Genomic DNA, 15,741 nt, shown 5'->3' with positions numbered 1-15,741 from the left:
GTATTACTAAGCATTGTTATGGCTGCTGGAGACATTGAATGGTACAATTTGTCTCAAAATTGATTTTGTCTAATTACTAAAAGCTTCAGGATTGTCAAATATAACAATATTGCGGCACGCCCTATGGAACTGCGCGATACACCGATTGGGAACCACTGCAGTAAAATACAAATATATTTAACAAAACGAGAGGTACCGTATGCTATATGATGAGATGTCCAATCTCAATTCCTCATTTTTACTATTAATTCGTGAAGTCGATACAATTTGCAAGCAGAAATGAACTAGAGGGTGACTTTTGCATCCAGACTAATTCTAAAATATATTAAATCTGGATTAATACCTATTTGGGAATGATAAGAGGCAAACTGTTGCAAAACGTAAATACCGGTATAGATGAGAAAAAAAATGTTGGATATATCTGTGTGATTTTCCGTGGGTAGTGGATCCTCCAATTTTCGTCAAAGAGAGCATTAATCTTGGTCAGGAAAAATGAGCAGTAAGAAAACTGATATAAGAACTAAACGTCGCCACTCAAAATCCAGTCGGTCAAAATGTCGTATGGTCAAACCTAGCTTTATCTATTATAAAGATAACCAAGAAAGTTCTGTCGCTTTCTTGTGGGGGGGTCTGTGTTCAATTGGACCTCACACCGTTAAGTTGAATGCGAATGGAGATAAAGTCAGTTGTTGGTGTGGGTATATCCAACATACTACCTGGTTGCGGCAGTTCTGTCACATCGTGAACTTGCGTAAGGACAGAATGAACATGGGACCTCCACAGAGCGTCGTAAGGGCTCCGAGTACGTTGCTGTACGAGTTCAAACTATGGTCAAACGCCGCTATAGCGGGGCGGAAGATATGCCAGGCCTTTGGTGAGGGTTTCGTAACTACGCAGACAGTGAAGCGGTGGTTTAACAGTTTTAAGGACGGTGACGAAACACACAAAAATACATCACGTGCCGGAAAACCAACATGTAAAATGAAGATCTTCAGGCAGCAATTGAGGCGAACAGTGGCCAGATATGTGAGGAATTTGGGCTATAATTTAGTGTGAGTGGAGAAACCATTCGGCAGCACCTTCATCAACTTGGGAAGCGATACATTTTGGGTCGATAGATCCCTCATGATTTGACTCCGGGCCAGAAGGCAAAGCGAGCCGACACCAGTGTTTCTTTGCTGTCTCGTCTGAGGAAGGAGCCATTTCTGGATAGGGTGTTGACATATGATGAGAAGTGAGTCCTGTACGAAGCTCCGCGGCACCGCCATCATTAGTTAGGACCCCATGAACCGGTTCCAAAACAGCCGAAACCAGCACTGCACCAGAAGGTCCTCTTGTGTGTTTGGTGGACTGCTCGCGGCATCGTGAATCGGGAACTGCTACTAGCTTATCAGAGCATCAATGCAACTGCGGATGCAATAATGACTTCACAAAGGGGTCCCCGTGACACCATTCTACGTCTTGGATGGGGAAGCACTATTGCATCCGCAATACTCCCTGGACATTGCATCGTCCAATTATCATCTGTTTCATTTATTGGACAATCACCTTAGAGGACGCCAGTTCAAATCCCTAGTAGAGGTGCAAAGTGCACTTGATACTTTCTTCGCTTCAAGGCCTACCAAGTTCTACCGCGATAGAATCCATGGCCTTCCAGAACGTTGACAGAAGGTCGTCGATGTTGATGGGGACTACTTTTTTTTTTTATCTTCCAGGCACGTCTTAGGTGATATATCGATATTCGAAGATGGTGGGTGAAAAAGCGACAGAACTTTCTTGGTTACCGTTATAATTCGATGCAGACTGATATGCATATAACCGCTATATATTCTTCAACTGTATGTGACAACAGACAGGAAAGTCAACACTATTTCACAGACAAATTTTATTATATTTCTGAGTTTTAATTTTTATTTATTCTTTAGAATTCTTTTCGTTAGTTTCCTTAATATGCTTAAAAGTGGTAAGAATAAACCTACTTTATTAAATGAGGTTTTAAGAATTCTCCTAAACGATTTCAGCTACTTATTCTATAGTTTTTTTTTTTTTTCATTAAATCAAGCAGTAGAATAAAATTACTCAAACTGTTCAGGGAAACTTTCAATTACAACGAACAAGGTCGATCCACATGTAACACTTTTAAATAATATTGAACATACGTCAATTGCTTTATTTGAATAAATATTTTCTTAGTATGTACTTTTTCCCACAATGCCTAGCGGCTTTCTAGCCAAATCTTGAAACAAAACGTATAGCAGTTCCTATAGGTGTGTAAAAATGTTTTCGTAAGTTAACAATTTGTTAAGTAAAGGTCAGATCTCAGAATCACTCGTTTGTAGTTAATAATAACATGGGTTAAATGACATATGTAGAAAATGTCCATTTCTCGTAGAAAATTACACAATTCTCTTCGTACAATTCCCTACTCCGCATTCAGAAGAGGTATGTATGCTCATTGGAGGTTGAACGTAAGAATCTACATTTCGAAACCTTCGGCATATGTAGAAGTGACGTGGTCAGTCTTACACTCTGGGAGCATTTTTATTTCCCAAGATGTCCTATGCAATGACTTGACAGGTTGGTGAAACCTTTAGTTGCATTGTGGACGTGAGTACAGAACAAATTTACCCCATTGAGGATTGAACTTGAGCTTCCCGTTTGATTGGGAAACGTCTTATTAACAATGCCATAGCAAATCTTGTATTTCATAACAAAAGAACGTCATTCATTATTGAACATTATTAACACGCTAATTCTCTGAGGAACACCGGACATTATAAACTTCACGTAAATTAGAGCTTTCTCGTGGCTCATCAAATTTCTGTCGGGAGCTCAAATGGTTCAGATCCCACTTTAAGCTTCAGGACCATGTCTAAAGCCCCTCTGCTCAACGGGACGCTAAACCCTAACTCAACTCAATAACTTCATTTAAATTATTATTGAATGTGTTCTGTGCAATCAGAAAAATATTTTGATACTGTCTTAAACGAAAAATCCAAACAGAAAGTTTAGAATGTCAACAAACGAGTAATACTGGGAAGGAAGAGCAATTTAACATTATTTTCCCAGTTATTTGAAAATATACATTCCTAAACATAGGTAGTATATAAATATGTTAACCGTGTGTGTATGTGTGAAAATGATTCTGGAACAGAACTTTTAAAAGGAATTTGCCCACATTACATTTACCCACCAATAGTGCACATAGCCCCCAAAATAAGGAGAAAAAAGTATTTAGTTATGCTAAAGATAAAAGGACAAAAAATACACATATATAAATAAATTATTTTGACAGAATTTAATACCTCTAAGAACAGCAGCTATTTGCGACATACGGGACGCGTTCTCCCGACCTTACACCTATTAAATTCAATTGCATTTGCGACCGACTTTGCACCTTCTGATGCTCAAACAGAGAGCTCCTGTATTTCTGGTTTTATATATCCAGGGTATAACGTCAAATAACTAGAATTGGCCGAGGGTGCTAAGCTGATCGAAAGCACTACTTGCCGACCTAACGTAATAAATTGGAAGTAACATGAAATAGTTTTGATTAAATGCTTTACACGTTAGGAGCTTTAGAAAGGAATAATTATTGATTTAATTGAAAATGGGGAAATTTTATGTAGTCAAAATTTGCAAGTAGCATCGGGGAAGGAAGTCTAAGATTCCTGGAGAGAAAGATACATGGGAGATGGGAATACTCTAAATTACCGCTCGACTGACGTAGTAACGTTAATGCTGAGTACTGTGTTCAATGACACTTTGTTTGTTGATACACAAAGTTCAATAATAAATAAAATTCATCATTAAAAATATTTTAAAAACCTAGCGAAACGACCATCAGATTTATTATTTAGCAATATGCATGATGTAAAACCCAAAATTGAATCTAACGAAACGATTGTCAGATTTATTATTTATTAATATACACGACATGAAACCCAAAATTGAATCTAACGAAACGATTGTTATATTTATTATTTATTAATATACACGAAACGATTGTCAGATTTATTATTTATTAATATACACGACATTAAATCCTAAATTGAATTTAATGAAACGATCGTCCGATTTATTATTTGCTAATATAAACGACGTTAGACTCGTCATAAACGAATAGTTAATAATAATCAGTAACTAAGAAAGACATAATATTTTTCAAGACAAAAGATTAGCGTACTCAGAAAACACTCCAATAAAAATCCTAGTATTGTGTAAATCTTTATATAATGCTTGAAAATCTCAAAATATTTGGTTGGTTGTTGTTCCACTCGATCATACTTTAAAATCCAATGACACCTGACATCTTTCACTAGAACATGTTATCCTGCTGTTAAGTATAACAACATCTATTGTGTAAATATTGTTGTTAGTAGTACAATAATTCCTGCACCACGCCACAGAAAAAAAAAGTTAATAATAATTAAACGGGTTGTTAATAAACAAATTAAGCAAATATTAACACTAAAAGTAATTTTTATTGATAAGCATGAACATAAGTGACATAACCAAATAATATAAAAAAATAAGTTATAAATGAAAAATAGTATAAAAAAATAAGTGTGCTGAAATAATACTTTTCACTTTAGACGAAAAGGAAAACGCAACACTTTACGAAACAAGAAAAATCACAGTTGTTGAACATAGCCTTGCAGGTACATTTCATACAATATATCAGATTATATACCAAACTTCAGCAGAATAACAGAGTATTTCTCACAAATGTATTAGATGCCACTGTTTCTTTACTTCACGTAGTTCAACCCTGAGAATATTCCAATAACCTAGCATACCATAAGATCAAATAATACTGATAAGTCTTCTCAAATGTTGAACTACTTATAACTGTAGTTCTTAAGTTGCTTACACAACATTCAAGTATTATAGTTTAAAAGGGAGGGGAAAATCAAATAAAAAATAGAATCATCCTACTGCTGCTTGCATTCTTGGACGCTATGTCGGTTGAAAGAGTGCCGCCGGGGCAAAGTGAGGCTGCGCTTCACCTTGGGACACTGTTGATCGGTAACGGGTTGTTGCGATTTATCCAAGCCATACGATGCCAAAGAAACAGTCCTGTAGAATAATAGGGAAGTGGTAATCAAGCTTACATGCGCTGAAATCATAAAGCACTGCGCTATATAATCCTGCACACGGATGGAATTGTTTTCTTTTGCATTTTGTGATAAGATATTTCGACAGGAGACACACGTAGAAATTGTTTCGCACTACTACGAACATTTCGAACATTCTCAAGCTGAGAAACTTAGTAGTGAGTATTTATTGCCCTCTCAATTTAAAGGTTGTTCATTTATCTTCAATATTCTAACTTTTCTTCTGTTTCTTTACAGTTTAAGGTATCGCAAAAATTAAAGAATAACATAAAATTTCTACATAATTTCTTACGTGTTGCTCAATACGTTGCTATTATTAGCACATTTTCATCAGCAATGTATATGTAAAAAGTTCATATGTTCATATTGTATCTTAGTAGAACTTTTATTCAAAATTGTATTAGAACTGTATTAGAAACAATTATCATATATTATTTTGTTGAAAAAAATTGAAGATGACATTACAAGGACCTCACTATTCTGCGTCAATCTAATAAAATTCACCTCATTTATCGTAACTCCAAGTAACCACAAAACAAAAAGTAAAATCGAAAAATCAACTGACAATAACATATCTAAAACTCTCCTCAATTTAAAGCATAGCATCTTTTTAAGTTTTAGAACGTTACTGATCGGACGTCCTTACGCAACTGGGATTACGATGGATGGGATCTGCCATTTGCGTCGAGCATCGAACTACGCAGGTAGCTGACGATCGTACAGCTAGCGAGTGTGCAGATTATCATCAAGTCCGCTACCTTGAAAAAGGTAGGTCCTTTCCCATCCTGACTATCCCATTTCCAAGAAAGCCGAACTACATAATTAGTCAGACCACAAACTTCGATTTGTCTAATGTTACATTTTCCAAATTTCAAGCAAAACGATTAATGGCACGAATTTTCATCTTAACTGGAATTCAATCAGAACAACCCTTTTATCTCGAAGTTTACCTTCGTATCACGAGAAGCCTAAGTAGTGCCTTTAAAGATAAGAATATAAGCACCGAATTTGTGTGTTCATAGAAGTATTGACCGTCAATAAAGAGGTTACTAATTATAACCCTGTGAAATACATAAATTATATTATATATATATAAGCACTACTCGCGATAAAAATAGCTATATTATGTACAGTATTAGCTAAATGTTTTGTATAAACACCATAGCTCTGAAGCATTCTATTTAGTATTCTGATTGTTCTAAAAGAATTATCAGAGTACAACTATTATTATTTCAGAAAATTCGAAACGACGAAAGGTTAGTGATACACAAAACGAAAGAATAAACTACATCTTATTTCTCTCTTTCATCTTCTACATGCTCTGTGTAGCTTTTACTCACTTAAAATAAACGTATTTCATATTCCAACACTTGCAACACAGACTAAAATTACTGTGTGAAAGTAACTGCACAGCATTAAAACAATAAGATTTGGCATCCTCTGCGCAGTACATTTTATTTCACTGTACACTGGACCTCTTTCCCTAACTGAGTGAAGACAATATTCATTCATCTATTCCTTCATCGGAGTGTTTTGTTAGCTATTCAACGAAGTGTTTCCCTAAGTGTGATTGCTGAAGTGTACCCGGTGGCTATATTGCCTAATGCCATTCAAATCATCTGATTTACCACTTAGCCATTTCTCTTAAATTCTTCTCAACTTAAATTACATGAATATCAGGTGGAAGCATAAGTAATGAGTACCAGTGAGATGCCTTATTTGCGTTTATGTAATATGTTAATACGTTGAATTTTCGCCGACTCCCTATCAGCATTTTTACCACGTAATGGTTAAATACATGATATTTACTAAAATCACACCGCAACACTATACCACACTCAAATAGATTTCCCTATACTCCTATAGACAACTTCTATTTCTTACGCAGGAACATGCATAATTTTATACAACGCAGACAGCTTGAGATTTTAGTAAATCATATGATACCCTCACCTTTTAAAAAGGTTTTATCCAATTTACCTATATTAAACATATATAAGAATGGAAATACCGAGAATCACAAGTGCGTACTCAAATTATTTCCCAAATTACTGACATAAGGTGGATATATATAATTTGTTGATCATAGTACAAATAGTTCGATCGATTCATCTAAGCACCTAAAAGGAAACCAATAAAATCAGCATAAAAATACTTCCATGAAATCAATATAACTCCTCCGGGTCGCAAAAGCAACAAGAAATTTCAAGATGAGCCTCTAAACGCTCTTCTGCTGAATAACGAACAATTACAACTGTCAGAAGATAACTTAATGCCAGGTACAATCCAACATTTTAATAGGAGCAGAACAGTAGAACCAAATATTTAGTTAATGTGGAGTCTCCTGCGATTATCAATAAAACATTAAGGCAACGTGGGAAGATTGTACAATTTACTGATAAATCACACAAAAGAACCTGAATTGTTTTTAAAATAGTTTGAGTTCTTGAATTGATGGTGCAATTAAGAATTTAACTAACCCCTTTATGAATACTTCTTTCTTTCCTATTTTTTCAAGATTCATTTATATCGTCTGGTTTTTACCATTTACGGAAGGTATTAGCACAACTCTTCAGAGAAATGACACAATATAACCACAGGATCGTTTCTCTCTAAGAAGTTTCCTCATCTTTTCAATTTAAAGACATTCTTTATTTTCATTATTTTTGTTCCAGTTTTGTTACCAGCTATCAAGGATACACACGGAAACAAAAGCTAGGGTTTTATAAACTTTTACAAAAATGTAGAACTAAGTGTACGTAAAATATATTATTTTGTTTAAAATCTAAAATACATTTACAGATTTGAAAGTGACAACAGATGAGATATTGCTTTCGATCATGATAGTAGAGATCATCATAAGATTTCTGGGGATCTAGAAACGTGTACTCATGTTTTGTAATTAGTTGATGCTATTCTATGATGTTGAAGAACTTGGGACTACAAACAATAAAGAACAGTTCAACTAACTTTTTTCCATATCTGAATACCAAACTTAGTATATTCAGCTAATATTGATGGTGAAATTCCTATTTTTTTGAGTGGAATTTATCTTTCGACACCATTAATGAACTATGTAACTTTTATATATAAAACTGGTACTTAACCAAGTGCACCAGTGGGTACACTAGTGTTGATGTAAAGTTATTTTTTCTCTAACTGTTTGAGATTATGACCTTACTTCGTCCTTATCGAAGTTTTTCTAACTTTTGAGATAACATCAATTATTTACTAAACATTTGTACCCTACGTATCCTTCTTTAACACCTTGCTAATCTCCAAAATGTGACTGTTATGGGCAAATGCAAATTTTCTTCTATTGTCACTTTACAACATACGAGGAGGGGGTGGGGAATTAGATAAGTTTCCGGCCTAAATGAACTCATATTTCAAAATACTTATAGTATGTTATATAACTATATTTTAGAAGGTATTTTGCAAAAAATAGTAAATGTACTTTACATACTTCTCTTTTGTTGCAGGTTTGAAGTGGCCATGGAGGAGCACATTGAGAATTTTACCAAGTGTGAGAAGACAGTAGTCATCAAATACCTCTCCTCAAAGAATATGGGAGTGAAGAAAATTTTTTTAGAAAATTCACACAGACAATGGCCAATTACTGTTCTTCATATAGCACAGTGAAATCGTGGGTAACAGAGTTCAGGATGAGCACCGAAGATGAGAAGTGTGGAAGATCCGAAAACAGTGAACACTGCGGATCGTGTGCACGACATAATCCTTGCAGACAGGCAAACTAGTCTGTCACGCATTGCAGAGACTCTGTGGAGCGTGTGCATTACTCGTGCATGAAGAACTTTGTATGAAAAAAATTGTCGGCAAAGGGGGTGTTTAAATTCCTCACAGCTGAGCAGAAGCGGACAAGACGGGAATGTGCAGAGTGTTGCGCCGTTTCTCAGTGAATGCTTCCAGCTTTATTAAACAAATTGTTACTGATGATGAAACGCAATTATGTGTGTATGATCCCGAGACCAAAACTCAATCTATGCAGTGATGCCATAGTGGGTCACCAAGGCCGAAAAAAATCCGCAGAGAAAGTGATGGATGTCATTTTTTCGGATTGTAAGGAAATAATACTAAACGAATATCTGAAAACAGACACTACATTGAATGCTGAAAGATATGTGTGAACCTACTGTAAAAACTGCGTACAGCATTGAAATAGGCGAAGAAACTGTCCAAACGCATCGCCTTCTTCCAATGCTCCTTGTCACAAAGAAGCCATCGCAATGCACAAACTGGGTGAACTAACGTTAGATATTGACCATTCCCCTTATTCTCCAAATCTGGCCCCCTCAGACTACTATCTTTTCTCAAGACTTAAGATGCACCTGAAAGGAACTGAATTTAGAGACAAAAATAATGTCACAGCAGCTACAGAGGCATGGTTTGCAGCACAAGACAAAATGTTTTATTATCATGGGATAGAATTGTTGTAGGATCGTTGTACTAAGTGTGTCGACCTACATGGCAACTACGTTGAATAAATTGCTATCATTGTGTACCTGGCATCATGTTTTCACTCCGAGGCCAAAAACTTATTTAACTCATCTCATATATTTTTCGTTGTAATTAAAGGGTGAGTTCTATGCAATTCATGTCACATACTGTAGTTTCTTTCTGAGGTTGAAATTTGGTTAACCCGTCTCGAAAAATCAATGCATTTTCCGAACTTCGATTTTACAATAATGAATTTAAGAAGTTTCAGCAATATAAGTCAATGCACTTGCTTAGCATTATCCAAGCACCGTGTGTTCGTTGCGAAAAATGACGTCCGAGCGAAACAAGCTGATCTTGCAGTTGGTGACGCAGTAAAATCTCTAATAGGCATGAGACACTGCTTGAGTGACAAAACTAAATAAAACCAAAACATAATTTGAAAATAGTTAATAAAACAGCTAATGTTATGGCAACTAAACACAAAAGTTTATTAAGAAGAACATAAAATACACAGACTGTTAATTATCCAACACAAAGAAAAATTAACACGAGGCCAAATTAGGTAAACACAGATATTACGAATAACAAGCAGACACAGGGTGACAATAAGACGAAACATAAAAAAGACACATAAAAAAAGCACACAGGGGTAGTGCACCAGAAGACTATATATATATGGTCTGTCGGTTAGATCAGGCTATTTGAGAAGGCAAGGCGTTAAATATAAATGACCATTTCTTTCTTTCCCCCTTTTCATGCAGAGTAGTGCAAGTTTGGAAAGTTCGAACACAAACACTACTAACCTCGGAAACGGAAAGAATTGCTGTGTTCTTGACCACACAGACTCATTGTCATCGCTGTAGAGAGATATAAAAAATAAAAAACAAAAGATCAAAATCCTGTTCTCATTTTTTTTTTTAATGAACTAATTCCCTTTCCCACTTCTAACTTGATTCACGGTTGAAGTTTCCTCTAATAGAATTTGTGAGGAAGTGCACCGTTCTCCATATTTAATTTAACGAAAGTCATCCAGAACGTAGTACTAGTTTTGTAATGCAGAAGGTACCGTAAGATTTCTTAACATTATCTTCTATTTTATATGTACACGCATCAAGAACATTTCAAGAATTAATTTGAATTTACATATACATTACTGTAATGCTCGCCACCAATGAATACTAACTTCCTTCTTTGGCTTTGATCCATTCAGAAAATATTTTATTGCCAAACGTTCTTAAATTTCGTGAAAACATGAAAAACTCATTCAAAACCATATCAATCTTTAACCCTTTTAAATTATATCACCTATTTTTAGGTGATAGGGAAGAATCTTCATTATTCGATTAAAAAAGTACCAATGAAACATTTTTACTTCGGTTGTTTGTTTGTTTAAGCCTGGAGGCATTGTAGAACACGTTAAAAATGCTTTTACGCCTTTCTACATAGAGATATTGGGTGTGATGACGTCATAATTTAATTTTGTTGTTATGACTATTTTAAATATATTTTGGCAGGCTTACTTTTGCACCTGATTGAAATTCTGCACACATATTCAGTGCAACCCTTAGTATTTTTCAGATTTCTTTCTTCAGATCTGTATTAAACAGGGGGGTCCAGAGGGACCAAAAGGGGATTTTTTTAAAGATAAAGTCCCTTTTCGCGATTTTCCCGTTCCAAATACATGGAGACATGTGAATGGTACCGTTTGAAAAACTGTTTTATTCTGAAGAGAATGATGTACGAACCATGATCCTAGGATAAATAGGAATGTCTCAGGAATTTTTTACCTGAGATCCTGTTTTATACGTGAATCTGGGGTATTATGGGGATATTTTTTGGCGGGCTTACTTTTGCACCTAAATTGAAATTTTGTACACACATTCAGTGCAGTGCACAAATTAGTATTTTCCAGATTTGTTTGAGATCTCTGCGTCAACACAGGGGGTGTTTCAGAAGGGCAAAATGTAAAAAGAAGGGATATTTTTTTTAAACAAAAACTCCCTTTTTCATGATTTTCCCGCCTCAGATACACGATAAAGACATGTGAATGATACCGTTTGAAAGTATTCTATTCTGAAGAGAATGGGGTACGAACCATGATCCTAGGATAAATAGGAATGATGCTGTAGCTGCTTGACTGAGTCTATACTTATAAATTTTAGGTATTTCATTAGATAATACACTTCTCTGCCTAGTTGCTCCTACCTTCTTGTGACACAATTCTTAAACTGAAGGAAGTAGTCATTTATAATGGATTGGTGGCGACGGTCTTTAACGAAAGAATAGACAATCTATCACAACATGTAAGTGACTAAATGTTCAGGGTAACAGTTAAATAAGCAATTTTTGCATGAAGACACGCTCGGAAATTTAATTAATAAAATCACTTACTCTTGGTTTTAATTTCCATAGAATCCTTACAATATTTAGCTTGCGACGGACTCATGAAGTCTTAGTCATGGTGGTTAAACACTGGACCCCCCCCCAAAAAAAAAAGTTTATGGGGCCGCGATGGTTCACTGGTAGAACGTTCACCTCTGGTGTATGGGATCCTTGGTTCGATCCCAGCTCGCGCCAAGTGAGCTTTGTGGTGGACAGACACCGTGTGCATGGGTTTCCTCGGGTTCTCACGCTTTCTCCCACTTTGTTGATTTCACCATTTCACTCACTTCTCATTATCACCGATTCCTTTAGCCTAGCCGGCATAACCGTGGGACGTGAAACTTAAAGAAAGATTTCATTTCATTTCATTTTTCATTTTAAAAAAAGTGTAGAATAGTGTAGTAAAAAAAAAGAAGAAAAAAAAACAGCCACAATTTCAGTCATTGCGTTTTGTTTTTTCACTGCTTTGTCCCGGTGAGTTTGTTCTTTTCTATTTCTATCTTATTTTTGAACAAATGTCACCACAGAAAATCCGAAAGCTAGATAACGCACATGGACTCCACGCAAATTAAAATCAAGAGTAAATGATACCTATATAGCCTTGTTATTTTTAAAAAAAAAAAATTTAAATGGATACTACTTTCTGGACGACCTCTGTTAGCGACGAAACACCTGCCAATCGCACTATAAAAAAAATCTCGGAAATATTCATTTAAAATACACAGTTTAACGTTTCATAATATGCGAATAAGAAAGAGTGGACAAATTGAATTTCTACTTTTGTGATACTTTAAAATAAAACAAGGCTACATCTAATAACGAAATAAAAATAAAATTTGACCAAAGCAAATACTTATTATTATTAATCTTGTTATAGTTTCGGCATTGAATTATTACCTCCATCAGTCACGTTACCTGATAATGTGTCTGATGAAGACAATAATATATACACAGATCAGTAATTATATGTGTTCGCTTTGATCATATTTTACTTCTATGTACGTTATATGTAATTTCAAAGCTACAAGGAGCAGCACTCTAATAATGAAGTGATTAATAAAGATCCTGTATGGCTTACTAATATACTGCAAGCATTACAAATTTTTCCAATAAAAATATATCAAACACTTTGCAGTGGTTACTTGATATTATCTAGAAGAAACTAACAAGTCAAAAGAGATGGCTTACTTCCACCCATATTTGACTTTTTTAGGATTTCTTTCTAATACTTCAATAATTTAAGAACTGTTAAGACCCTGGCAATACAAAACATTTGTATTACTGTAATATTCTGTTCAAAAACTACCGCACACAGATATCGCTGTATATTAGAACAGTGGAGTAAAATCTTTTTGAAAGTATACTTGTGATTTTGTTATACATCCGAGACTTATTTACATTTGGAATTCAGGATTTTACATATCGCCTGTTTCTTTCAAGAGTGATATAACTCAAAAATCGCCCTTACTGCCTTATGGACAAAAAATGAAAGCGGGAGCTTTACCCTGATATCTATCTCTGGTAAAAATTTCACAGATGTGCTTCCAAAACTGGGCGCTAGAAAGCACTTTTGTCGTTCTTGCACCAAGCTGTTTTCACTACGTTTCGAAATTTTCAAATGCTTCCCACGAAAAGTTGGGAAATTTGAGTTATGTCACTCTTGAGATAAACAAGCGTTATGTAAACTCTGAATTCCGAACGTAAATAAGCCACGGATATAACAAAATTACAGGTATACTTGCAAAAAAGATTTTTACTCTACTGTTCCAACATACACACAATACGCAGTATATAAACAATAACGAATTTGGCTAGCTATCAGAAAATAACAACCTGAAATTCATGACTTAACAGGCATAATCACTGCGAAATTAAAATACAGCTAATCTTACAATAATTATGTGATATTTTCAAATAGATAAAAGATAATCGAAATGTGGAACAAGAGCGCGCTAGACAATATTTTGCATGAGGTACCGTTATCACGAGTCACCTTTTGTACATTTCCGTTTGCAGCCATTTAAAAACGAGAAAATAAATGTCGATTTTCTAAATGGCTAGAAACCGAAAGTAGATAAGTGAGTTGTGATTAACGGTATCATATGTAAGATAATATTGTCTAGCGAGCTCTTGTTCCACTTTTCGATTATCTTTTATCTATTTGAAGATCACATAATTATTGTAAAATTAGCGGTATTTTAATTTTGCCGTGATGGGATCTCTTAATGACCATCACACAGGATCAATATTAATCATAGCGCAATCTATTCTTTTACTGTGCTACAACTACGCCATTAACAGAAAAATAAAATGACATGTTACATCAAAAATAACTTAAAAATAAAAACTTTTTTCTCTCACAAAAGTAACATAAAAATCGATAAATGGACGATATTAAAGCACGCTTAGTAATAATCTGACTATGGGAAATAGATTTCTTATATATATATAAAAAAAAGTTTAAGCACTTACTTATACAAAATAAAAATATACAAATCAAAAATGAACAAAATAAATCCCACATGATTACTACATTTTAGATCTATAAAGCTCTAAAAACTCACAATTTCAGCTATTCATAATCTACTGCGTCATAATGTGAGGTGAGAAAGTGTATAGTTTATTGTTTATGAATTTCTATTTGTGTTAATTTACGTAACCCATTCTAGGTCAATGAAACTTTTTTTTTTTTTTTTTTAATTGGCACTTCAAAAGATTTACAAGGGTAACTCGTAAGTCTCGCAATATTCTTGTCAAAATATACGAGTATAATGAGAGCAGGTTAACATTCAAAGTATAGTCCCTCATGTTGGACTTCTGCGGCTACCTTTCTGCCAGTTCTTCGATTCCACATTCATACCACGTCTTGTACTCAGAGGCAAACGTTATTTTAGGAAATGTGCCATGGACCGAAACAGGTGGTAATCCGAAGGAACAAGGTCAGGACTATTTGCCGGGTGTGGGATCAGTGTGACGCCATTAAATTCCTAAATTTTTTGTTGCATTTTTCGAACAGAGTGTGGTTTTGGACTATCCTGTCCCAGAAGGACGTGTTTTCATTTGTCAATAAAGGATTATTTTTGGCGTAGTGCATCATATATTCGCTCCAACTGTTCGGAATAAAAGTCAATATTGATGGTACGATCGTTACGAAGAACTCGAAGTAATTAGCTACATGTAATTATACCACACACAGAATATGACTTTATGCTTGAAACGGCCCTGTTTGACGACGGGTTCTGGTGCTAGCTCTTGCTCAATCACTGCTTTTGCACACTGGGCCACTTCCTCACTTTTCGTCGCATATGACAATCCGTTTCATGAAACACACATCACGCGAATTTTGCAGTAGTTGTTGGCACGCATCTACTCTCCTCTGGGCCTGAGCTGAGATCAACTCGTGTGATGTAGTGAGCTACTGATGGTTTTCCCGAGTTCGTGAAGATGACGCACTACAGCGGACTGAGTCATGTCGAGTTTGTTTGACAATTGTCGTGTGCTGGTGGATTGATTTACCTCACTGGAGTGTTGTATGACCTCAGAGTCGATTACCCTGGAGCGGCTTGACCTTGGCTGATCTTCGACAATTTTTCCAACATTTATGAAATTTTGGAACCAACGAGTTGCTGTGCTGTGGTTCATTGCATCTTCCGCTTTCGATGGCATGTGTTTTGGGTTGCTGCCGCGTCATTATATCAAATTCAAACTTTTACAGTAACAGTTCACATATCAGACATTGAGCATTTTCTCTGCCATTAAAAACTGAATGAAGATTTGGACGAAA

General features: G+C 35.3%; 1 protein-coding gene across 10 annotated transcripts in view; it reads right to left on the bottom strand.

Moving 5' to 3' along the window:
* pnut (septin 7-like protein pnut) overlaps positions 1-15,741 on the bottom strand; it is a 451,701-nt gene that overhangs the window by 18,100 nt on the left and 417,860 nt on the right. For 6 of the 10 annotated variants that reach the window (XM_081755644.1, XM_081755661.1, XM_081755577.1 and 3 more), the window contains one exon: positions 4,463-5,079. The exons of 2 other annotated variants lie outside the window; for them this stretch is intronic. In XM_081755644.1, coding sequence (XP_081611770.1) covers positions 4,935-5,079 — 145 coding nt within the window. In that variant the 3' untranslated portion in view covers positions 4,463-4,934. Of the gene's footprint in view, positions 1-4,462; positions 5,080-10,378; positions 10,433-15,741 lie in introns of those variants that run through there. 2 more of the 10 variants (XM_081755586.1, XM_081755609.1) reach the window with 1 other exon arrangement.

Source organism: Thermobia domestica, chromosome 1, assembly GCF_964235325.1.
Source record: "Thermobia domestica chromosome 1, izTheDome1.hap1.1, whole genome shotgun sequence".
NCBI classification, from domain to species: Eukaryota; Metazoa; Arthropoda; class Insecta; order Zygentoma; family Lepismatidae; genus Thermobia; species Thermobia domestica.
Note: the sequence above shows the minus strand (reverse complement) of the source record. Positions and strands in the feature narration are given on the sequence as shown.